The 23,966-nt window shown below is 45.4% G+C and overlaps 1 protein-coding gene across 1 annotated transcript in view; it reads left to right on the top strand.

Moving 5' to 3' along the window:
- The window catches only part of DDX31 (DEAD-box helicase 31), a 43,978-nt gene extending 30,064 nt beyond the window's left edge, over positions 1-13,914 (top strand). Inside the window, exons 15-18 of the mRNA XM_032233019.1 lie at positions 1,177-1,258; positions 4,763-4,874; positions 10,198-10,369; positions 13,639-13,914. Of these exons, the coding sequence (XP_032088910.1) occupies positions 1,177-1,258; positions 4,763-4,874; positions 10,198-10,369; positions 13,639-13,780 (508 nt within the window). The 3' untranslated portion in view covers positions 13,781-13,914. The remainder of the gene's footprint in view (positions 1-1,176; positions 1,259-4,762; positions 4,875-10,197; positions 10,370-13,638) is intronic.
- The last annotated feature ends 10,052 nt before the right edge of the window (positions 13,915-23,966 follow it).

Below are 23,966 nucleotides of genomic sequence, written 5' to 3'. Positions count from 1 at the left end.
GTGACAGCGATGTCATCCAAACAATACCAGTTGGTTTGCCCCACCCTAGTTTTATTCTGCAAGGACTTGTATCGGGAGAGAATGCCCATCAAGGGCCACATCGTCTCGTGGCATATGCTCATGCCCACCGCCCAGTCACCCTGATCTTACAATACAATAGAAATACAATAGCAGAATTGGAAGGGACCTTGGAGGTCTTCTAGTCCAACCCCCTGCCTAGGCAGGAAACCCTATACCGTTTCAGACAAATGGCTATCCAACATCTTCTTAAAGACTTCCAGTGTTGGGGCATTCACAACTTCTGGAGGCAACTTCTGTTCCACTGATTAATTGTTCTAACTGTCAGGAAATTCCTCCTTAGTTCTAAGTTGCTTCTCTCCTGGATTAGTTTCCACCCATTGCTTCTTGTCTTGCCCTCAGGTGCTTTGGAGAACAGCTTGACTCCCTCTTCTTTGGGGCAGCCCCTGAGATATTGGAACACTGCTATCATATCTCCCCTAGTCCTTCTTTTCGTTAAACTAGACATACCCAGTTCCTGCAACCGTTCTTCATATGTTTTAGCCTCCAGTCCCCTAATCATCTTCGTTGCTCTTCTCTGCACTCTTCACCATCCTGTGTGAACAAAGTGGGCTGATCTGATCTGTTGCCAACACCTGGGAAACAGGAGGCAAGGATGGGTTGTTTCTCCTGATAGATCACTGTTTGAAGGCTGTTGCTGGAACTGTGTATGTCTGGTCTGATGAAAAGATGGATTAGGGGTGACATGATATAGAATAGAATAGAATAGAGGTTGGCGGTTCAAATCCCTCGCACTGCATAATTGAGCGAGCTCCCGTTCCTTGTCCCAGCTTCTGCCAACCTAGCCGTTCGAAAGCAGGTAAAAAATGCAAGTAGAAAAATAGGAGCCACCTTTGGTGGGAAGGGAACAGCGTTCCGTGCGCCTTCGGCGTTGAGTCATGCCGGCCACATGACCACGGAGACGTCTTCGGACAGCGCTGGCTCTTCGGCTTTGAAATGGAGATGAGCATCGCCCCCTAGAGTCGGGAACGACTAGCACATACGTGCAAGGGGAACCTTTACCTTTTACATAATGCTTCGATTTTGAATCGGGAGAATTGCGATCAATAGTTTCAACTGTTGTTTTATTATTGTCCTTTCTTCCTCCCCAAATTCCAGCATTTCAGAGATGAAAATGGAGCAGATTTTGTCAAGCTTAATGAAAGATGACCGTTTCAAAGGAAACCCGGAGAGATCTAAGGTCAGTTATTCCCTCCTAATTTCATTTCCATTTCCCCATTTATTTATTTATTTGTTTTTAAAATTTGCCAGAACAAAAGGCCAGTTAGCGAGTTTTCACCCAATTTTATGGATTTCCTCCCCCCTCACGGTTGTCGAGCGAATCCCCATCGTTAAGTGAATCCTGCCATTGTTAAGCAAATCTGGTGTCTTCCTTTGAGTCTCCTTGTCCCAAGCCGGCAGGGAATGGTCACAAAGAGGGACATGGAGATGGATGGATCTCTTGTCTTGGCCTGAGAATGTTTCAGGAGGCTCCCTTGTTTTATTTGTGAGTGGAGAAGGACTCAAAAAAGACGCCCAATGGCATTTTGACAATTGACTTTTTATTTCCTTCCTTCCTCCCTCCCTCCCTCCCTCCTTTCATTCTTTCTTTCTTTCTTCCTTCTCTTTCTTTCTCTCTTCATTTTTCATCCTTTCTTCTTTTTTCTTCCCTCCTTTCCTCCCTCCCTCCTTTCTCTCCTTCCTTCCTCGTCTTTCTCCATTTTTCATCCTTTCTTCCTTTTTTCTTCCCTCCCTCCTTTCTCTTCTTTCTTCCTTTCTTTTTTCTTCCTTTTCATCTTTCCCTTCCTTCCTTTCTCCCTTCCATTCTTTCCTTCCTTCCTTTTTTCTTCCCTCCTTCCCTCCCTCCTTTCTCTTCTTCCTTCCTTTCTTTCTTTTTCTTTCTTCTTTCTTTCTCTTTCCCTTCCTTCCTTCCTTCTTTCTCCCTTCATTTTTCTTCCTTCCTTTTTTCTTCCCTCTCTCCCTCCTTTCTTTTATTCCTTCCTTCCTTTTTTCTTCCTTCTTTCCCTCCCTCTTTTCTCTTCCTTTCTTTTTTCTTTTTTCTTTTTTTCTTTCTTTCTTTCCCTTTCTTCCTTCCTTCTTTCTCCCTTCATTTTTCTTCCTGTCTTGCTTTTTTCTTCCTTCTCTCCCTCCTTTCTTTCATTCCTTCCTTCATTTTTCTTCCCTCCTTTTTTCTTCCCTCCTTCCCTCCCTCCTTTCTCTTTTTCCTTCCTTTCTTTTTTCTTCCTTTCTTTCTCTTTCTTTCCCTTCCTTCCTTCCTTTCTCCCTTCATTTTTCTTCCTTTCTTGCTTTTTTCTTCCCTCTCTCCCTCCTTTCTTTCATTCCTTCCTTCATTTTTTTCTTTCTCATTCTCTCTCTCTCTCTTTTCTTCCTGGGGAAAGGAAGAAGCGCTATCTCATTTTGAAACCTAAAAGATAGGGAGCCCGGGCCTAGGAGAAAGCGGGTAGTGAGAAGTCCTTTGTAATATATTGCCATATTATTACTAAATCCCCAGACAGACTTGGCATAGCTCAAGTCACCTGTCACTTAAATTTGAGGTCCCTTTAATTTTCTCCCGGAATTCGCGCTGGGCTGTCTTTAAATTAAGTCCTTTATTGGAAGCCTGAAATCTTTCCTTGCTTCCCTGGCGCTGGCGTCTATTCCGAGCTCGGTTACAGAAAAGTATACAATAACCATCAGTGGGATTTGGAGAGGTGTTGAGGCTGTGTTTATTTAACACTCGGGGGGGAATTTTCGAGTTTATTTGGTCCTCGCTGCCCGCTTTCAATAATGCTTTGACAACCGGGTATGCCCTTCTCATTAATTTTAAACAGTTAAAACACGGGGAGAAGGAGGGGCGGGAAGGGGAAAAAAGTTTTTCATTATTAAAGTGCTTTACTTTTTAATAACAGAGGATTCTGGACGTCGGGGGGAAAGGGCAGCTTCGCTTAATTTCACATTCATATTAAAAAAAAAAAAACCACCCACACACACACACTGAGAAGGAAGGTGACACTGTGTGCAGCCCAACACAGCTTAAAAAAAAAAAGAAGAAGAAGGGAAAAAGCTGGATTGACAAATGCCAAGAGCCTCTGGGAGGAAGGAAGGAGAGGGGAAACAACTTAGTATATTGCCAAGACAGGTTTTTTTAAAAAACAGTTTTTAAATATGATTTGTACACCGCTTTTCTTTTTTTTAATGCAGAAAGGCTACGCAGAGGTATATTGGTGTGACGTTTTACCTTCATTACTTCTCCTGTGGTCCATTTCCCTCCTCCCCCAATCCCAAGGAAATCAAAGGCACATTTTTTTGTGTGCTATCACAACAACCTGACAGAGTAGTCCAGATGCAAAGAAGTGGGGGGGGAGAAAGAAACAAATCGTTTCTTATGATTCTATGATCCGTCTGTCTATCTGTCTATCTCTGTCATCTATTCTATCCATCCATCAATCAATCATCTTTATCATATCTTCTCTATCTCTCTGTCTGTCTATCTGTCTATCTGTCAGCGTTCCAAGTATCATGTAGAATTAAATCAGAGTCCAAGACAAAACAATCTTTTTCATTCCAATTTAATAAAGCAGACATCTTAGCACGTCTGTGTTAATCCCAATTCTGGAAATGACTTCAGAATTCCACCCAGTTAAAAGTTCATGATCTTCTCCCCACACCCACAATCCATCACATGGTCCAATCTTCTTCTTCCACGCTGGCATCCACACCCAGCTGCTTCCGGTCAGGTGTAAAAGTACTGAGACAAAAGATGACCTTGAGCTTCTAGAAAGGAATGAAAACAATACATTCCACAATCCTACTCCTGTCTATTCCCCCCTCCCATCAACTATACTAATGAAACAGCATAATGAAATAAGAGAAAGTGTGGCAGGCCAAAATTCTAAAAGAAATATAATTGCAGGCCTGACACTATCTATCTATCTATCTATCTATCTATCTATCTATCTATCTATCTATCTATCTATCTATCTATCTATCTCTATTATATCTGTCTGTTCGTCTATCTAATCATCTTTATCATCTGTCTGTCCATCCATCCATCCATCCATCCATCCATCCATCTACCTATCTAATCATCTTTATCATTATCTATCTATCTACCTACCGTGTTTCCCTGAAAATAAATAAGGGTCTTATTTTCTTTTGAGCCCCGAAATAAACACTTGGCCTTATTTTCGGGGAGGTCTTATTATTTTTGAGGTGCGGAAGGCAGCGAGCGTGGTCACTTCATGGCTGCTGTTGTGTTGCAATATTTTCGAGGAGGGCTTCTTTTAGCCCGTGCGCTCCAAAGCTCGATTGGGCTTATTATCCGGGGAGGTCTTATTTTTGGGGAAACAGGGTAGTATGGGGGGATCCAGGAGAGAAGCAACTTAGAACTGAGGAGAAATTTCCTCACAGTTAGAACAATTAATTAGTGGAACAGAAGTTGCCTCCCGAAGTTGTGCAATGCTCCAACACTGGAAGTTTTTAAGAAGTTGTTGGATAGCCATTTGTCCAGAATGTTGGAAGGTTTTCTTCTTCAACCCGAGCATAGGGTTGGACTAGAAGATCTCTGCGGTTCCTTCCGATTCTTATGATTCCATGTTCTGACCACTTTCTGAGTTGCCAAAGCGATGCACGTTTTAGAATCCTTTCTACAGATCCTCTGAGCTTGAGAAATTTCCCCTTCTTTTTCTTCTTCTTTTCTGTTCAGAAGAGCCAGCAGGGCGATGGGCAGGAAATACGCCGGAGGACTACTGTCATGCAGACGGAATTTGAGGATTTTGTCCATTCCAGTGCTAAAACCATCCGATGTGCCAAAAAAGGTCAGGAATTTTGCTCCCCTAACTTTCTTGTCGATCAGAAAGTTCGGCAGTTCAAACCCCTAGCGCCACGTAACGGAGGGAGCTCCCGTTCCTTGTCCCAGAACTTCTGCCAACCTAGCAGTTCAAAAGCACGTTAAAAAATGCAAGTAGAAAAATAGGGACCATCTTTGGTGGGAAGGGAACAGCGTTCCATGCGCCTTTGGCGTTGAGTCATGCCAGCCACATGACCCTGGAGATGTCTTCGGACAGCGCTGGCTCTTCGGCTTTTAAATGGAGATGAGCACCGCCCCCTAGAGTCGGGAACGACTAGCACAGATGTGGAAGGGGAAGCTTTACCTTTCTGAGTTTAAAGGAGACAACTTCAATTTTTATTTTAGTACAGAGTATTCCAGATAGTCCTTAACTTATGGCCATTCAAACTTATGGTGGTGCTGGAATAAAATGACTTATGACCATTGCAGCATCTCCATGATCAAAATTCGGTCGCTTGGCAACTGACTCACATTTATGACCTGTTCCCCTTTCATGACCCCCTGGCAAGGAAAGACAATGGGGAAGCCAGATTCTTTTAACGACCGTGTTATTGACTTAACCGCTGCAGCGATTCACTTAACGACTGGTAGGTAGTCCTCAATTTACGAACACAATTGGTCCCGAAATGTCCTTGTTTTAAGAATATTTATTTTGTTTTATCGTAAAAGGTGAAATACAAAACAGGAAAAATAAAGGGAGAAAAATCTGTCCAGCACTAACAATAAAAAATTGGGGTACCAAAAAAAAGAGAAAAATGTGATCCAAAAACAAAATAAGTTTAACATAACAGAACCTACGACCACAGTTGAGCCCAAAATTTCCGTTGCTAAGTGAGACAGTTGTTAAGTGGGTTTTGCCCCATTTTACGGCCTTTCTTGCCACCGTTGCTGAGCGAATCCTTGGGGTGGTTAAATTAGTCACACGGTCGTTAAGTGAATCACGCTTCCCCTGTTGATTTCGCTTGTGAGAAGGTCGCAAATGGGGACTATGTGATCCTGGAACACTGAGGGTCGTAAACAGGAGCCATTTATCAAGCGTCCAAGTTTTGATCACATGGCCATGGGGATCCCGGTCATAAGTGTGTGAAAAGCGGTCATAAGTCACCTTTCCCAGCCTTGGACACTAAACAAATGGTTTTGTAAGTCGAGAACTACCTGAAGTATAGAATTACCGGGCAGGTGTGCCAATGAGGGGCAGCCACAGAGAGGAGGAGGGGGTCAAGCTATATTCCAAAGCACCGAACAAGGAATAATGGATGGAAACTGATCGAGATTCAACCTGGAAATAAGGGGGGATTTCCTGACAGTGAGAACAATCAACCCAATGGAACAGAAATTGCCCTTGGAAGTTGTGGCAGCTTCATCACTGGAGGCTGGAGAGCCATCTGCCAGAAATAGTCTCCTGCTTGGGTGGGGGGTTGGACTAGATGACCTACAAGGTCCCTTCCAACTCTATTCTGATTGATTGATTCAAGCTGGAAATAAGGAGACATTTTCTGGCAGTGAGAACAATCAACCCATGGAACAGAAGTTGCCTTCAGAAGAAGCTTCATCACTTGAGACTTTTAAGAAGAGGCTGGACTGCCATCTGTCAGGAATGGTGTAGGGTCTCCTGCTTGAGCGGGGTGGGGGGGGGGTTGGACTAGATGACCTACAGGGTCCCTCCCGACTCTGTTCATCAGAGATACATCCAGTGATTTTAACCAATGGAAGAACTCGCTCCAAACCCAAAACGTTTCAACTTACGGCTCAAGAGTTAAACACGCCGGGCGAATGGACCCATGAGATATTTCGCCGCTTAGCAAAGCAGGGCAAGGAAGCGGCATTGTTTAAGCGGAACGGAAGGGTTGGGCATCTCCGGCCAGCGCTGTTTCCGGCACGAGACTTTGTCACCGGCGTTCGCAGGGAAGCGGCTTCTCCACCACCCATATTGGCATCTGCAGTTTCTGACATTGAGGCTCCCATAAACACAGATGGAACGGATCCTCCACAGCTGCCCTGGGGCAGGATAATGGCCCCATGTTTTCCGATGAACACTTTAAAAGCCGCCTGTCTCTCCCGAGCCTTTCTCCCCTCCTGGTTTTTGGGGGGGGTTGGTTTTTTTTCTCTTTTTTTTTTTTGCAACGCTTCCCCCCCTCCCTCCTTCCCTCTCTTCTTCCCCCTCCCCTGCCAGTTGCTGTCCCTCTCTTTGCAAGCGCGTCCCACCCATGCCCCCTTTCCAGCTGGCATCCACCAGCCGCCCTTCTCCAGCCCAGCCAAGAACAGTGAATAATTAACACAGCAGCTGGGCTCTGGGTGGATGGCAGAGAATCAAACGGAAACGGCGCCAACGACTTGGCTTGCCGGCGTTTCCTCGGCTGTCCTTTCCCGGACCCCAGCCCGTTGGCCTTGACCGAGTCAGTGTTGGTGATCGGTTGTGGATCGGGGCCCTCCGTGGCAGAATTTTTAATCTGTGGCTGTTGAGATTTTGGGGTGGAGAGGGAAGGGGAGAGAAGGAAAGAAAGACAGCGAGAGAGAAAAAGATGGAAAGGAAGGGAGGAGAAAGAGGAAGAAAAGATGGATAGAAAAAGATTCTGAGAAGGTAGGGAAGGAGAAAAGAGAAATAAAGAAAAGATGGATAGAAAAGGATTCTGAGGAGGTAGAGAAGGAAAGAGAGAGAAAGCAAAAGAAAGAAAAGGTGGATAGAAAAGAATGTAACAAAAGAAGGAAAGAGGAAGGAAGGAGAAAAGAGGAAGAAAGAAAAGATGGATAGAAAAAGATTCTGAGGAGGTAGGGAAGGAAGGAAAAAGAGAAAAAGAAAAGAGATGGATAGAAAAAGATTGTAAGGAAAGAGGAAGGAAGGAGAAAAGAGAAAGAAAAGATGGATAGAAAAACATTTGGAGGGAGGGAGGAAGGAAAGAGAAAAAGAAAGAAAAAAAGAAGGATATAAAAAGATTCTAAGGAAAGAAAGCTAGAACAAGATTCTGATGAAGAAGGAAGGAAGCAGAAAAAAGAAAAATAGAGTTTAGTGAAGAAGGAAGGAAGGAGAAAGAAAAGATAGGAAAAGATTCGGAAAGGAGGGAGCGAGAGAGAAAGATGAATAGAAAAAGATTCTGACAGAGGAAGGAAGGAAGCCTTCTTTTTCTCCTAATCAATGTGGACTAGAAAACTTGCCTTTAGTGCCCTTTCAGTGGAAACAATGGCTGTTTTTATAACCCTGTCCTAAAATCCAACAATATTTCAAAACCTTCCTTTTCCCTTGAATCAGTGTGGACTAGAACCTTGCCACGGGAGATGTTTCAGAGGCTTTGAGATGGGCACATGTGCCCGGCGATGTCACTCGACTCCAAATACCTGAACGGGCATCTTGAAACTCCATATTTACCTCAGTTTGTTTTTTACCTCATGTTTTTCACCTCATGTTTTTCACCTCATGGTTTACCTCATGTTGCATCCTCCCCTCTCGCCCCCCCCCCCAGGCTAAAAAAATGGAGGATAGGAAATGAGAGGAGGGGGCTGCTGCCCTTGGTTATTCCCTCATTGATTGGGAAATGGCGTTCGCTTTGCTTAGCAAACAGAGCTTTCCGAGATTCCCCAAGTTCTTCTGGAGACTGAGCCTCCTAAAATGACATTTTTATTACTGTTCGTAAAGCACAATCTCCTGCCACACAGAGATTTAGGCTTAAGCTCTGCGCAAATAAACCGGTGTTCTGGCTCAGGACGGAAGGGCAGAAAGAGGTGTGAGGAGGGGTCCGGAAGCTGGGGAGGGGGACAGCTGTGGTCAGCCTCGAGGGCCGGAGAGGGCATTGAGAGAGGAGTCTGAGTCCACCAAGGGTGTCCCCTGGACCCGGCCACCAAGAATTCAGGATTTTCAGACAGTTTGAAGCCTTTGGGATTCCGGATTACTCGGTTGCGGAAGAGGGATAGAGGCAGTCTGGATGGATGGATGGGTAGATGGATGATAAAGAACGATGAGAGAGAGAGAGATGATAAAGATGATAGATAGATAGATAGATAGATAGATAGATAGATAGATAGATAGATAGATAGATGATAGATAGATAATGATAAAGATGATTAGATAGATATATTGATAGAGACAGAGAGATGATAAATATGAGATAGATGATAGATAGATAATGATAAAGATATTTAGATATATATTGATAGACAGAGAGAGAGATGATAAAGATGAGATAGAGAGTCAGACAGACAGAGAGATATGATAAAAATGATAGAGACAGACAGACATGATAAAGATGATAGATAGATAGACAGACAGAGATATGTTAGATGGATGGATGGATAGATTGATAGATAGAAGCACTTAGATATCTACCGCTTTACAGTGCTTTACATCCCTCTCTAAGCAGTTTCCAGAGTCAGGATAGATAGATAGATAGATAGATAGATAGATAGATAGATAGATAGATAGATAGATAGATAGATAGATAGATAGATAGATATGCTGTTTCCTCGGAAATAAGACCTCCCCGGATAATAAGCCCAATTGAGCTTTTGAGCGCATGCGCTGAAATAAGCCCTCCCCGAAAATAAGGCCAAGTGTTTATTTCAGGGCTCAAAAGAAAATAAGACCCTTTCTTATTTTCAGGGAAACACGGTAGGTAGATAGATAATGATAAAGATGATTAGATAGGTGGGTGGATGGATGGATGGACCTTGGAGGTGTTTTAGTCCAACCCCCTCTGCTCGAGCAGGAGACCATAGACCATTCCAGACCAATGACTGTCCAGTCTTATAAACCCCAGTGATGGACCAGCCACAACTTCTGGAGGGAAACCGTTCCACTGATTAATTGTTCTCCCTGTCTCCTTAGTTGTAAGTTGGACCTCTCCTTTAACCAAGAAGCCACCTTCACCTTTCCAGTCTGCCCTGTGCATGTCTGGGGAGACAGGATCCTCGTTTTCCATAGTTTGGGAATTTAACCCATTGGTTCTGTCTTTAAGTCCAAGGGATTCCAACCTCCGCAGGGTCCACCATTGATCAACCAGCAGAAGCAACGAGCAACTCTGAACCTCCCGTCAAAAGACTGGATTTTCTCAGTCCTCCTCCTCCTCCTCCTCCTCCTCCTCCTTCTTCTTCTTCTTGAAGGTGTTTCTCTCCTCCTTCATGGAGCTTCTTCAGTTCTGACTGTCCAAACTGAAAAGGCTTCTTGGATGAGAAGCGAAACGTCTTCAAGAAGAAGAAGAAAACTTTAGGAGGGAAGTCCTTTTGACGTGGATAGTTGACCATCTCTGTAGGCATTTTAGCAACTCTGGGAATGTCTTTATCGGCCTCCTCTCGTCTTGCAGCCCTGCAGTCCTTCATTCGCTCGTACGCCACCTATCCCGCCAACCTCAAGTCCATCTTCCACATCCGGGCTCTCCATTTGGGTCATGTGGCCAAGAGTTTTGGCCTCCGCGATGCCCCTGGGAATCTTGGTGCTGTTGTGGGAGCCCCCCGGCAGGGAAAGAAGCAGAAAAGGTACAGTACAAAATAATTTTATTTTATCTATCTATTTATTCACCGGTGGCCCAGTGGCTAAGACACTGAGCTTGCCGATCAGAAAAGTCGGCAGTTTGAATCCCCAGCGCCACGTAACAGAGTGAGCTCCCGTGACTTGTCCCAGCTTCTGTCAACCTAGCAGTTCGAAAGCACGTTAAAAAATGCAAGTAGAAAAATAGGAGCCAACTTTGGTGGGAAGGTAACAGTGTTCCGTGCGCCTTCGGCGTTGAGTCATGCCGGCCACATGACCACGGAGACGTCTTCAGACAGCGCTGGCTCTTTGGCTTTGAAACGGAGATGAACACTGCCCCCTTGAGTTGAGAACAGCTAGCAGGTATGTACAAGGGGGAACCTTTACCTGTTTATTCCATTTTAATATGCGGCTCGACTCGTTATTCAGTAACCCTGGCTGGCTTAGCAGGTCCATAACAAAACAATCTAAAACTACGAAGAGGTTTAAAAACACCGTAAAACTCCGGCCTTAACGTTCCAACCTTAAAATTCACGTCACCGTGATCGAAGATTACGAGAGTCAAGACAATAAGTGTTTGGAAGGATTTCCCACTTCCCGCCCCTCCCTTGTGCTGACGAAGCTGACTGGGAGACCCGAGGGTCCCACAAAGACAGCCCCCCCATTCCCGATCCAAACTCCCATCTCCCCCTTTTTTTTTTTCTTGACAAGGAGCAGAAACGTGGTGAGGGCCTGACAATTTGAACCAAATTAAGTGAGATAGTGTGTGTGCGTGCGGAGAGGGAGGGATGTCGGAGACGGGGGTCTCTGGGCATTGTCTTCGTCCCTCTCCAGAACCCGCTAGGGAGCCCCGTGTTTTTTGGGAGGGGGGAGGCGGTTGACCCTCGCCAGCAGATGGGCAGCACGGCGAGCGAGGGGGGGGATTTAAAAAAGAGCTTTATTGAGTGCATCATAGCCTGATTAGGCGATAAAGGACATGTAAGATGGGATGGGGGGGCTGCCTTTGAAGTCTCGGCGGCCCAGCGGGGGAGCAGGCTTGACTGACACCGAAAGTCTCTTCTGATCACAGCCGCACAATGTTTTCCTCTGTTCCTGCAAGCTTGTTATTCTCTTAAATTCCCATTCTCTACGCCCCCAAGAGGCTAGTGGAAAAGCAGGGGACACCGATACCCCAAACCCTCTTGTTCTCATCCCTGTAGGAGAATAAAAGCCTTCTCACTTTCTTTTCCCAGAAATCCGGTCAGATCTTTCCGCTGGGCTGTGCCCCAAATGCTTTTTTTCACTTTCAAAAGAAATATGTTTCGTGCATTTAAAAAAAAAGAAATACATTTTGTAAGCGCATGTCGTCAGTCGCATGAGAGGCCACGCTCGGAATGTTGCATCCACTTCTGGTCACTGCGATCCCGGAAAGATGTTGAGACTCTAGATAAAGAGCGAGAAGTGAGATTGGCAAGAGTTGGGAGTGCACCTTGGAGGTCTTCTAGTCCAACCCCCTGCTCGAGCAGGAGAGCCTATCCCAGTGTTGGCAAACCTTTTCGGCACGTGACAAAACAGGAGTGTGTGCGTGCGTGTGTGTGTGTAACAATTTAGAACAATTAACCAGTGGAACGGCTTGTCTCTAGAAGTTGTGGGTTTTCAAGAAGAGACTGGAGAGCCGTTTGTCCGGAATGGAATAGAATCTCCTGCCTGAGCAAGGGGTTGGACTAGAAGACTTCTAAGGTCCCTTCCAACCCTATTAGTCTAACCTGGTAAACAATGACCCCCAAATCACCTTTTTTTCAACCGAGTTCTGGCGGCCCAAGAATGCAGCTGAATCTTCTCCCACAAAGCTGTTGCCAATGGCTCATTGGCTCAGGAGCGGCTGCCAATTTTCTCGTGGTATTTAATATCATTTAATTAAGAGGCCAGGAGAACTGGAATCCTTCCCAGGTGGTGAATAATAATAATAATAATAATTATTATTATTATCATCATCATCATCATCATCATCACCATCTCTTTTATTCATTAAGCATGAAACTCAGTCAACTGAACATCCAAAAATGCACCACAAATACCATTGATTGGTGCTAATAGTTGATACGGGTTGCTGCCAGCGTCCTGGGTATCAACCAAGGACCTTCTTAAAATGTACGATGTTCCGAGTAGCGCAGTTTTTCGCAGTTCCACTGGTTTTATTGCAGGAAGCTGCAATTTGTGGATGTATTTTATAAAATTCTTGGACATGGTGCCAAGTGCCCCGATGACAACAGGCATCACTGTCACATGCTTCATCCATAGCTGTGTAGTTTCGATGGCCAGGTCGCGATATTTCGTGATTTTTTCTAGTTCTTTTTCTTCAACTCTGGCGTCTCCGGGAACAGCGATATTAATAAACTGTACACTTCACCAACCGTGATATCTAGCATGTTGTGTTCCAAATGACAATCCGTCTGTATTCGAAAATCCCACAAGATCTTCACCATCACCATTATGATAATGATTATTATTATTATTAATCATCTTCATCATCATTATTTGCTCTGTTCAGCAACCGAACTGATGCTGTCCAACAGTAAAGTCACTCTTTCCCTATTTTTAAAAAATTAAAAATCATCAAGGCTTCAGTTGAAAAGTTAGGCGGGTTTAGTCTTTTGAATCGGTTGGGATCTGAATTGTAAATGCTACAGGTAGTCCTCGACTTACGACCCCAGTTGAGCCCTCAACTCCTCTTGCTAAGCGAGACATTTCTTAAATGGGTGTCACCCCGTTTCACCACCTTTCTTGCCACAGTTGTTGTTAAGAGAATTGCCGGCGTTGTTAAGTTAGTCACGCGGTCGTTAAGTGAATTTCCAGCTTCTCCGTTGGCTTTGCTTGTTCAGAGGGTCGCAAAAGGGGATCACGTGACACCCCCCACCCACCCCGGAATGCTGCGACCGTCATGAATGCGAGTCCCGTTGCCAAGCTTCCAAACGTAAATCACTTGACCCTGGGGATGCTGCAACGGTCGTTAAGTGTGAAAAATGGCCATAAAAATGGTCAGGTTCTTTTTTTCAGTGGCATTGTAACTTGGAATCGTCAGTAAATGAAAGGTTGTAAGTCAAGGACTGCCTCTAAAAATGTGATGGGCCGAATAAAACTTTCGGTGGGCTTTTTTAGAGATCAAAGAAAATAAATAAAGCCTTTTCTCTCCAGGAAACATAACCCTTAAAATATTTTTATTTATTATTTCTCACCTCCCTCCCTCCCTCTCTCTCTCTCTCTTTCTCTCCCTCCCTCCCTCCCTCTCTTTGTCCAGGCGTGACCCTCTCAAGAAGACTCAGGTCAAACCTCATCTCAATATCGCCTTTGAATATTCGAGTGGTTTGCACCCCTCGGCTTCAAAGGGCAAGAGGAAGAAACGGCTGAGAAAGTGGGGGGAGCAAAATTCTCCCAGCTGATCTGAGAATTCTCTGTGGCTTTGTGGACGGGATTGGAAAAGAGGTGGAAGAGAGGGAAGACGGTTCCACCACAAATGCGCGAACGAAAAAAGCGCGCCTGACTAAACCGCGGTGACAAAACCGCGCCGACAAAACCGCGCGACGAATGAGCGACGAATGAGCCCTGAAGCGCGCCGACAACAGTGCGCCGACAGAAGCGCGCTGTAACCTAAACCTAACCCTAAACCTTACCTTAACTTAAATCGCGCTTCTGTCGGCGCGCTGTTGTCGACGCGCTTTTGACATCGCGGTTTTAGCGCCGCGGTTTTGTCGGCGCGCTTATGACGTTCACGCTTTTGTCGGGTCACGAGGGAAGACGACAACCTCATGAATGCCCCCTTTCTACTCCAGGAGAGGAAACCATGTTCCACCACAAATACCCTCTTCCTTCCTGATCCTGGAAGAGAAGACCAATCAGGTTCCACCAGGACTGTCCCCTCCCTTCCTGGTCTAGAAGAGAAGACCAATCAGGTTCCACCAGGAATGTCCCCTTCCCTCCTGATCTGAAAGGGGAAAATAAGTATGTCCCCTTCCTTCCTGATCTAGAAGAAAGGACCAACCTGGTTCAACTATGAACTTCCTTCCTGGTCTAGAAGAGAAGACCAATCTGGTTCAACCAGGAATGTCCCCTTCCCTCCTGATCTGAAAGGGGAAAATAACTCTCCCCTCCCTAATCTAGAAGAAAGGACCAACCAGATTCAACCATGACCTTTCTTCCTTATCTAGAAGAACAGAACCATCATGTTCAAACTGAATGTCCCCTTCCTCCCTGATCTAGAAAAAAAACTAACCAGTTTCGAGTAGACACCCCAACCCCTCTCTGATCTAGAAAAGAAGACCAGGTTCAACCAGGAACATCCCATTCCTTCCTGATCTAGAAGAGAAGACCAATCAGGTTCAACCAGGAATGTCCTCTTCGTTCCTGATCTAGAAGAGAAGGAATGTCCCATTCCTTACTGCTCTAGAAGAGAAGACCAATCAGGTTCAACCAGGAATGTCCTTTTCCTTCCTGATCTAGAAGAGAAGACTAACCAGGTTCAACCAGGAATGTCCCTTCCCGATCTAGAAGGGGGAAAAAACAGTTTCAACCACGAATGACCTCTTCCTCCCTTGATCTAGAAAGAAAAAAAAAATCAACCAGGCTCCTTCAAGGTCAATCCCCTGCTCAATTAAAGTCATATCGGCAAGAAGGCAATTGCGTCTTACCAAACTCTTCGCCTCAAATTGGTTTTCCGTACGGAGGGGTGAAAATTCCTTTGGGGAAAAGACTGTAAAGTCAGACCTGACTCTCTTCACAAGCGCCTTGCTTAGCAACTGAAATTCTGGTCCCTCATTCTGGTCTTTAGCCGAGGGCTATTTTACAGAAGTCAATTCCCCTTTAATGCTAGGGGGAACTTGCTAGCTTTTGACATCAAATCTTAGCTTCCTCCTTCGTCAAAAGACATTTTGAGAAAGGGCAATACGGGCCATTCGACTTGGCTGAATTTTTGCGCTTCCGAATTTGGCTTCCCTTGTTTAGAAGGAAAGCTAATGTTTCAAATCTGTGATTTTCTTTGTGAAAGGAGAAGCCTTTCAAACCTCAAAGTTACAGAAGAAACACACACACCCCTACAAACACAAAAGCTTGGCTTTCCTGTGCTTTAATACACAGAGGTGTGTAAAACGCCCCACACTCTCCCAGGGCCACTTCTGGTAGGGTGTGGCTGGACGGCTATATAAATTCGATAAATCAATTCAAATAAAACAAGAAAGATTCTTCCCAGGAAAAATGCCAGCCAGTTTCCAGCGGCTCCTGGTTTGAAAACATCCCGAGCACCAGCATCAACGCCAAAGCCAGGTCAGAATTCACAACAAATCTAACATTTTAGGTTTGTCTCTGAATGAATCGCAGGCAATCGGAGGAGTTTCTTAGAGGGGAAACATATTTTTATTTTTGCAGGAGAGAAATGCCATTCCAACATCGGAGGGTGTTAACGTCGATTTTGACAATCAACATTTCTAAGTGCATTATAAAGATCCCTCTAAAAATGTACCACTTGGCTGCCTTTAATGTGGTTCTTTGTTCAAGTTTAAGTGACATTGGGTTTTACTAGTTGTGCGTCAGCGAGGCGATGGGAAGCTGTAGGGCTGTCTCTCGGGATAAAATAAATATTATTTTAATGTGCCATCAGCTAGGGGTATTTTCCTTCATTGCATAGAACAGGGATGTGGAACCTTTCGGCACCGAGCGCTGGAGAAGGATCCACGGAAATGTGCACATTCGTTGTGGCTGCGCTCTGGAAAAGCTGAACTCACTGGCATAGAACAAGTAAGCATTCAGAGATACATCGGGGAAACCGATCAGAGCAGGAAATTCAATTTGAATTGAATTGTTTTGTCCTTGTTTTTTTTAATTCTTTTCAAACCGAATTCAACCGATCAATCAGAATGGAGCTGGAAGGGGCCTCGGAGGTCTTCTAGCCCATCCCCTCTGAAGGCAACATTTAAAAACCCTTTTGACTTCCAGGGGGGGTCTTGATTCTACTTTGGAGCAGATTTTCAATCTCACGCAAAGGCTTGTCAACTTTCCATTTCGCCACCAGCGAACCCTCTTTGACTTGTCCCTTCAAATTGATTTTAAATTTAACACCCCCCCTTTTTGGGGGGGGCTGAGGAGGGGGCTTCCAAATGTCCCCAGACGTGTTTCTCCAGAAAGCAGATTTTTTAAACCGTGTGGCTTTTTCAGGCGTCCGAAAAAGTTGTCCTTTATTAACGCCAGGCAGTTGGCGAAAATAATGAAGCGGGCCTCAAATTCTCTCCGGATTTCCATTTTTTAGGATTATGAGACGGTGGGCTTAATTATTTCGCCCCGTTCCCCCGTTTCCCTCCCTCCCTCTCTCTTTCACACTGATAAAAAGTCCAAGTTGTTCCTTTGATAGATTTTTAATATGATTTTAAGAGAGTTTTGTTTGGCCTTATTCTTAGGCAATAAGATTAAATTTCAAGCACTTATCCCCTGGGTTTAAGTCAATCCATGTAGACCTCTCCTTGAACAGGAGGCCTCTTTGTATTGGGGGGGGGGGAAGGAGGGGTTTCTCCCCCCTTCTGTTTACCCTGCCTTGAAAAAGAGACTGCTTTCTTACTTCATTAACCTTAAGCTGGGGACAATCCTGTTGGCCTTGTCTGTCTTCTTCGCACACACACCCTTTTTTTTATAAGCACACACAAACTCACTCAGATGCTCCGTTGTCGGTCCAAATCCTCTCTCCACACAGCCCCCACCCCAAGTTGTGCTTTGTTATGGAAAGTTGTCATTTTTCACAAGGGCAAAGCAAGGCGGAGGGAATGAATTACAGCTGCCTTTGGAGCCAAAGGCATTGCAGAGTTCCCCAAGTTCTTACTTTCAAAGGTTTATGTCTTCGTTTCCCTTCCTTTCTTTTCCTTTCCTTTCCTCAGGCTACAAACCTGGCGACTGGGAGTTATAGTCTCGCCTTAGATACGAAAGCCAGCTAGCTGACTTTGGGCCGATCACCAGGTGACGGTGAGTTCCAGTCCTGCTTCAGCTAGGCGACTAGGCCAATCACCAGGAGACATTGAGTTCTACTCCTGCCTTAGGCGTGAAAGCCAGCTAGGTGACTTTGGATCAATCGCCAGGAGATGGTGAATTCTAGTCCTGCCTTAGGCATGAAAGCCAACTAGGTGACTTTGGGCCAATCACCAGGAGATGGTGAGTTCTAGTCCTGCCTTAGGCATGAAAGCCAGCTAGCTGACTGGGCCAATCACCAGGTGACGGTGAGTTCCAGTCCTGCTTCAGCTAGGCGACTAGGCCAATCACCAGGAGACATTGAGTTCTACTCCTGCCTTAGGCGTGAAAGCCAGCTAGGTGACTTTGGATCAATCACCAGGAGATGGTGAATTCTAGTCCTGCCTTAGGCATGAAAGCCAACTAGGTGACTTTGGGCCAATCACCAGGAGATGGTGAGTTCTAGTCCTGCCTTAGGCATGAAAGCCAGCTAGCTGACTGGGCCAATCACCAGGTGACGGTGAGTTCCAGTCCTGCTTCAGCTAGGCGACTAGGCCAATCACCAGGAGACATTGAGTTCTACTCCTGCCTTAGGCGTGAAAGTCAGCTGGGTGACTTTGGGCCAATCACCAGGAGATGGTGAGTTCTAGTCCTGCCTTAGGCATGAAAGCCAACTAGGTGACTTTGGGCCAATCACCAGGAGATGGTGAGTTCTAGTCCTGCCTTAGGCATGAAAGCCAGCTAGCTGACTGGGCCAATCACCAGGTGACGGTGAGTTCCAGTCCTGCTTCAGCTAGGCGACTAGGCCAATCACCAGGAGACATTGAGTTCTACTCCTGCCTTAGGCGTGAAAGCCAGCTAGGTGACTTTGGATCAATCACCAGGAGATGGTGAATTCTAGTCCTGCCTTAGGTATGAAAGCCAACTAGGTGACTTTGGGCCAATCACCAGGAGATGGTGAGTTCTAGTCCTGCCTTAGGCATGAAAGCCAGCTAGCTGACTGGGCCAATCACCAGGTGACGGTGAGTTCTAGTCCTGCCTCAGCTAGGTGACTAGACCAATCATCAGGTGACGGTGAGTTCTAGTCCTGCCTCAGTTAGGTGACTAGACCAATCATCAGGTGACGGTGAGTTCTAGTCCTGCCTCAGCTAGGTGACTAGGCCAATCACCAGGTGATGGTGAGTTCTAGTCCTGCCTCAGCTAGGTGACTAGGCCAATCACCAGGTGACGGTGAGTTCTAGTCCGGCCTCAGGTGACTAGGCCAAGCACCAGGATACGGTGAGTTCCTTAGTTACCTGGGTGACTTCCAGCCAGCCATTCGCTCTCAATCCAGGGTTTTTGTTCTAGGGGAAATAGGAGAAGGAATCTGTGTTGGATATGTTTGCCGCCTTGAATTATTTGTAGAAATAAGGAAAGCGAGGTAACAGTGGTGCCTGGATAGTCAGCTGCTTTGAAACTCATCAAAATTCGGTGCTTGACACATTTTGACACAACAGTTTTGTCGCGGTACTCATCGTTAGGTACCCAATGACAGTGGAACTTTTGACTGACAGCTGCCTTTGGACTCACTACATTATTCCTTTATGGGAAATTTTTCTTTGGTTGTTGTTAGTTGCGAAGTCATGTCCAACCCATCGCGACCCCATGGACAACGTTCCTCCAGGCCTTCCTGTCCTCTACCATCCCCTGGAGTCCATTGAAGCTCACGCCGACTGTTTCAGTGACTCCATCCAGCCACCTCCTTCTCTGCCGTCCCCTTCTTCTTCTTTTGCCCTCCATCATTCCCAGCATGAGGCTCTTCTCCAGGGAGTCCTTCCTTCTCATTAGGTGGCCAAAGGATTGGAGGGAGGCAAATAGACAGATGATAGATAGATAGATAGATAGATAGATAGATAGATAGATAGATAGATAGATAGATAGATAGATAGATAGATAGATGGATGGATGATTGATAGATGGATAGATAGATAGATAGATAGATAGATAGATAGATAGATAGATAGATGCTGTGAGTTGCAAAGTCATGTCCATGTTCTAATTGTCAGGTGACTCCATCCAGCCACCTCCTTCCCTGCCGTCCCCCTCTTCTTTTGCCCTCCATCGTTCCCAGCATGAGGCTCTTCTCCAGGGAGTCCTTCCTTCTCATCAGGTGGCCAAAGTCTTTGAGTTTCCTCTTCAGGATCCGGCCTTCTAAAGAGCAGTCAGGGTTGATCTCCTCTAGGACTGACCGGTTGGATGGCCTTGCCGTCCAAGGGACTCAATGCAGGTGTCTTCTCCAGCACCAGAGTTCAAAGGCCTCCATTCTTTGGCGCTCAGCCTTCCTTATGGTCTAACCTTCACAGCCATCCATTGAAGTGGGGTTTATTTGAAATTTGAGTTTCTTTGGTATTCATTGCGCCTCCCGGAACCAATTAACGACAAGCAGCGAGGTACCACTATACAAATAAAAAAAATTTTTAAATGCACACAACTAAATAAATGCTGGATGGTTGGACCACAGAGAAGGAGGTGCGAGAGCTTCCTCTCCAGCTTCTGAAACTCAATTCTGAGCCCCCAAAACGATATTTTATCAGAACTAATTTGGCCTTCAGCTTGGAGAGAAAAAGGACGGAGGAAGAGAAAGAGGAGGGAGGGGTTTTTTTAACACTGAACTGGGAAAAGAAAAACCTGCTCTTTTAAAAGGCTCGCAATCCATCTGCCACCTTCCCAAGATGGAAAAAGGGGGGGGGAACGAATCGGGGGGGGGGGGAAATCCCCACCCCCTGAAAACTCCCGGAGACCAGCTGGTGAGGAGGAACTGGCCAAAGACAGACGAGAAATACATTCCTGCCCCCCTTCCCTCTCTCTCTCTCTCTCTCTCCCCCCAAAAAATGTTTCCATAATTATTAAACGGGAGGGACATCCATTTAGCCCAAGAGATAATTTACACAGCCATTATCCTGTTTTTGGGAGACAAACGTTAATAATTCACCCAGCAAGGTTAGGAAATGAGGGGGTGGGTGGGTGGGCAACATCTTCCTTAAACTGTCTCCCACCCTGAGGGGTTTTCCTTTTTTTGCAAAGAAGAGGGGGCTTGAGAGTGAAGGGGAGGAGGCACCCCCCCCAATGGAGGAGTTCCTTAAAAAAAAACAGGGGTGAAATGGTTCTAACAGATCATTAAAGTGTCATCCTCACCCCTGTTCCAGTTTTGGTCCCCACCATGCAGGTAATCCTCGATTTAATGACCACAATTGAGAAACGGCCGTAAGTCACCTTTTTTCCCAGTGTGGTTGTAACTTTGAACTGTCTAAAGGAACTGTTGCGAGTCAGGACTACCTTTTTTAAAAAAAAAAAGAAAATGTTTTGAGATTCTGGAAAGAGTGCCAGACGGATGGAAGGATGCATTTCCCCTGCATAAAACTCCTTTGGGCTTTTCAACTCGCTTTGATGTTTCGCCCAAATTTTTCTGCAAGTGTAAATCAAAAGGCATCACAATGACCCTCCCTTTGTTTTGTAAAGAAGTTTATTTCTGTTCTGACTGAAGTTTCCCAAGAGCATAAAGCCGACTCCTCGCCTTGATAAAACCTCTTTTATTTAGGTTAAAGGGAATTCCTCTCCAGCGAAGTCCCGGCCGACAGTCTTTCATGAGATTTCACAACTATAGACCTTTATCAGGCATGGAGAACTTCCAGGACGATATCTTCCAAACTTCACGCTGTAGCAGCAATTCCTTGGCAGGAAGTCAGGAACAGACCTTCACCCTAATGAATGGAAATAAATGTCTCCTGCAAACTCCACTCCCCAGTTGCTCCCCTTTTATTCCCTATGGGAGGGGACATTCACTGTCCACCTCTGATTTTACTCCTGAGTTGGTCGTTGTTCCTTAGCTGTTCCCTTCCCCTGGCAGCTCTGTGCATGCGCACACTGGGAACAGGCTCCAGCTGTTCTTCTGCCCCACTGATCTCCGATTCTGAAGGCAGCTGATAACTGTGCCTCCGACACAGAGCCCTCATCAGAGCCTTCCCCAGACTCCAGGACTGTCCCATGTTCCTCCTCAACCTCCTCGTCCGAATCTGTCACCAGCTCCACTGGCCACTAGCGGGTCATAACAATTTCCATATTTAAAAAAAGAGAGAGAGAGAGATCTTTTTTTTTTTTTGTTTTTAATCTGAGCTCTTCTAAAGCAGAATTCTCCTTTTCCCCTCCTTCCATTATAAAATCCAAAAACGGAGAGAATCCTACAGTGGTACAGACTTAACAAGACGCACTTACACAAACACACCCTTTGGGGGGGGGAGGTTCACCATAAATAATATACTTTGTGCACACAGTTATTTACAACGACAAAAAAAAAAAAAACCAAAATTTTTAAAAAGGAACATTGTCTTGAAAAAATCCTTGCCTTAGCATAAAATGACTTTTTTTTTTTTTTTTACAGTAGATTAAGATACAATCTATATGGTTTTGTTCTCCTGGCTAGAGAAAGTTGGATTTGTTCTACAGGCGAAAACCCGACTGCAATAAATAAATTAAAAATAAATTAAATAAAAAGATAGGATCTCTTTACAGGCGCAATGCTTCTCGTTTAGACTTGGCTAGATAAAGGTAAAAGTTCCCCTCGCTATTCATTCTTGACTCTAGGGGGCGGTGCTCATCTCCATTTCAAAGCCAAAGAGCCAGCGCTATCCGAAGACGTCTCCGTGGTCATTTGGCCGCCATGACTCAATGCCAAAGGTGCACGGAACGCTGTTCCCTTCCCACCAAAGGTGGCTCCTATTTTTCTACTTGCATTTTTTAACGTGCTTTCGAACTGCTAGGTTGGCAGAAGCTGGGACAAGTCATGGGAGCTCACTCTGTTACGCGGCGCTAGGGATTCGAACTGCCAACCTTTCTGATCGACAAGCTCAGCGTCTTAGCCACTGAGCCCTTGGCTAAAAGATACCAAAACCAGACCCCATAGTTGACATTAAAAAAACATCAGTAGATGTTGGCCTCGGAACATGACCCATAGGTCTAGAAATGGAATGTATCTAATTGTACCTACTGGCACGGATTTATGAGAAGAATTGAAGGATTTGTGGAATAAAATGGGCAGAAGGCTTTTTAAAAAAAAGATTTTTAAACCAAGATTTAAAAAATCTTGGTTTAAAAATGAGTCCTAAATGTCAAGAGACATCAAGTTAGGTCGTAACTTGGAGACCATTAGATACCTAGAAGGATATCTAGGTAACAATGGGATGAATTGGGATTGCTTTCAGCTGTTTCGGTTAGTCCTGCTTGGGGAAAGAGACTGGGGTTTTTTGGTTAGGTCCCCACAACATGCTAAACCCAGGTTAAACCAAGAGCTGAGATTCAACTTAGAAATAAGGAGGAATTTTCTGACAGTGACAACAATCAACCCATGGAACAGAAGTTGCTTTCAGAAGTTGTGGGAAGCTTCCAAGAAGAGGCTTGGGCTGCCATTGGTCAGAAATGGGGTAGGGTCCCCTGCTTGGGCAGGGGGTTGGACTAGATGACCTGCAAGGTCCCTTCCAACTCTGTTATTATTCTGTTATTCTGAAATCTAGGTTCTGGAATCCCAAAGGTGCTTTTTTTTTTTCAAGAGGACAACTGGACCTCTTGATTTTTCTTTGAAGGCATTTCACTTCTCAGCCAAGAAGATGAGGCTTCTTGGATGAAAAGCAACCCCCCCCCCAAAAAAAAAAATCCAGTTGTCCTCTTGGAAAAAAACAACCCTGACCTGGATGGCTGAGAATCTCTACAGGAAATTAGGTCCTATAATGTTTTTAGATCCCTGTAACTGGATCTAGAACGTGGTGAACTGGAGGCTAAAACCTATGAAGAACGGTTGCAGGAACTGGGTAGGTGTAATTTGATGAAAAGAAGGACCAGGGGAGACATGATAGCAGTCTTCCAATATCTCCGGGGCTGCCCCAAAGAAGAGGGAGTCAAGCTATTCTCCAAAGCACCAGAAGGCAGGACAAGAAGCAATGGGTGGAAACTAATCAAGGAGAGAAGCAACTTAGAACTAAGGAGGAATTTCCTGACAGTGAAAACAATTAACCAGTGGAACAGCTTGCCTCCAGAAGTTGTGAATGCCCCAACACTGGAAGTTTTAAAGAAAATATTAGATATTCATTTGTCTGGAGTGGTGTAGGGGTTTCCTGCCTAAGCAGGAGGTTGGACTAGAAGACCTCCAAGGCCCCTTCCAACTCTCCTATTCTATTCTACAAGATCTGGAAGTTCCTCCATCCAAAATTGAATCCCCTTCTCTGGTTTCCCCCCTTTTGGTGGCTGAAATCAGAAAGGAGGGGAAGGCCTGGCAATCCAATGAGAGCCATCCTTCTGTCCATAGGGAGATGGCACGTCTTTCCCCTGACCCACATTTAAAGCAAGGCTGTTTGTTGTGTGTTTGTGTTTGCTCGGTGTTTGCATTTCCTTCCTTCTCTCTCTCTCTCTCTCTCTCTCTCCCTCCCTCCCTCCCTCCCTCCCTCCCTCTCTCTCTCTCTCTCCCCCCCTTTCTGCAAACAGCTCACAATTGAGGCTCCGTCTGGGGGTTTAATGCAATCCCCCTTGCAAACCCCCTTGAAGGGAGCAGCCTTATCATCTCTTTGAAAGGGCTTTGAAGGGGCTCACTCTCAGGTAGACACACACACACACACAAAC

This window comes from Thamnophis elegans, chromosome 16 (genome assembly GCF_009769535.1).
Source record: "Thamnophis elegans isolate rThaEle1 chromosome 16, rThaEle1.pri, whole genome shotgun sequence".
In the NCBI taxonomy this organism is placed as follows: domain Eukaryota; kingdom Metazoa; phylum Chordata; class Lepidosauria; order Squamata; family Colubridae; genus Thamnophis; species Thamnophis elegans.
The sequence above is the reverse complement of the archived record's forward strand: the minus strand, read 5'-3'. Positions and strand labels throughout refer to the sequence as shown.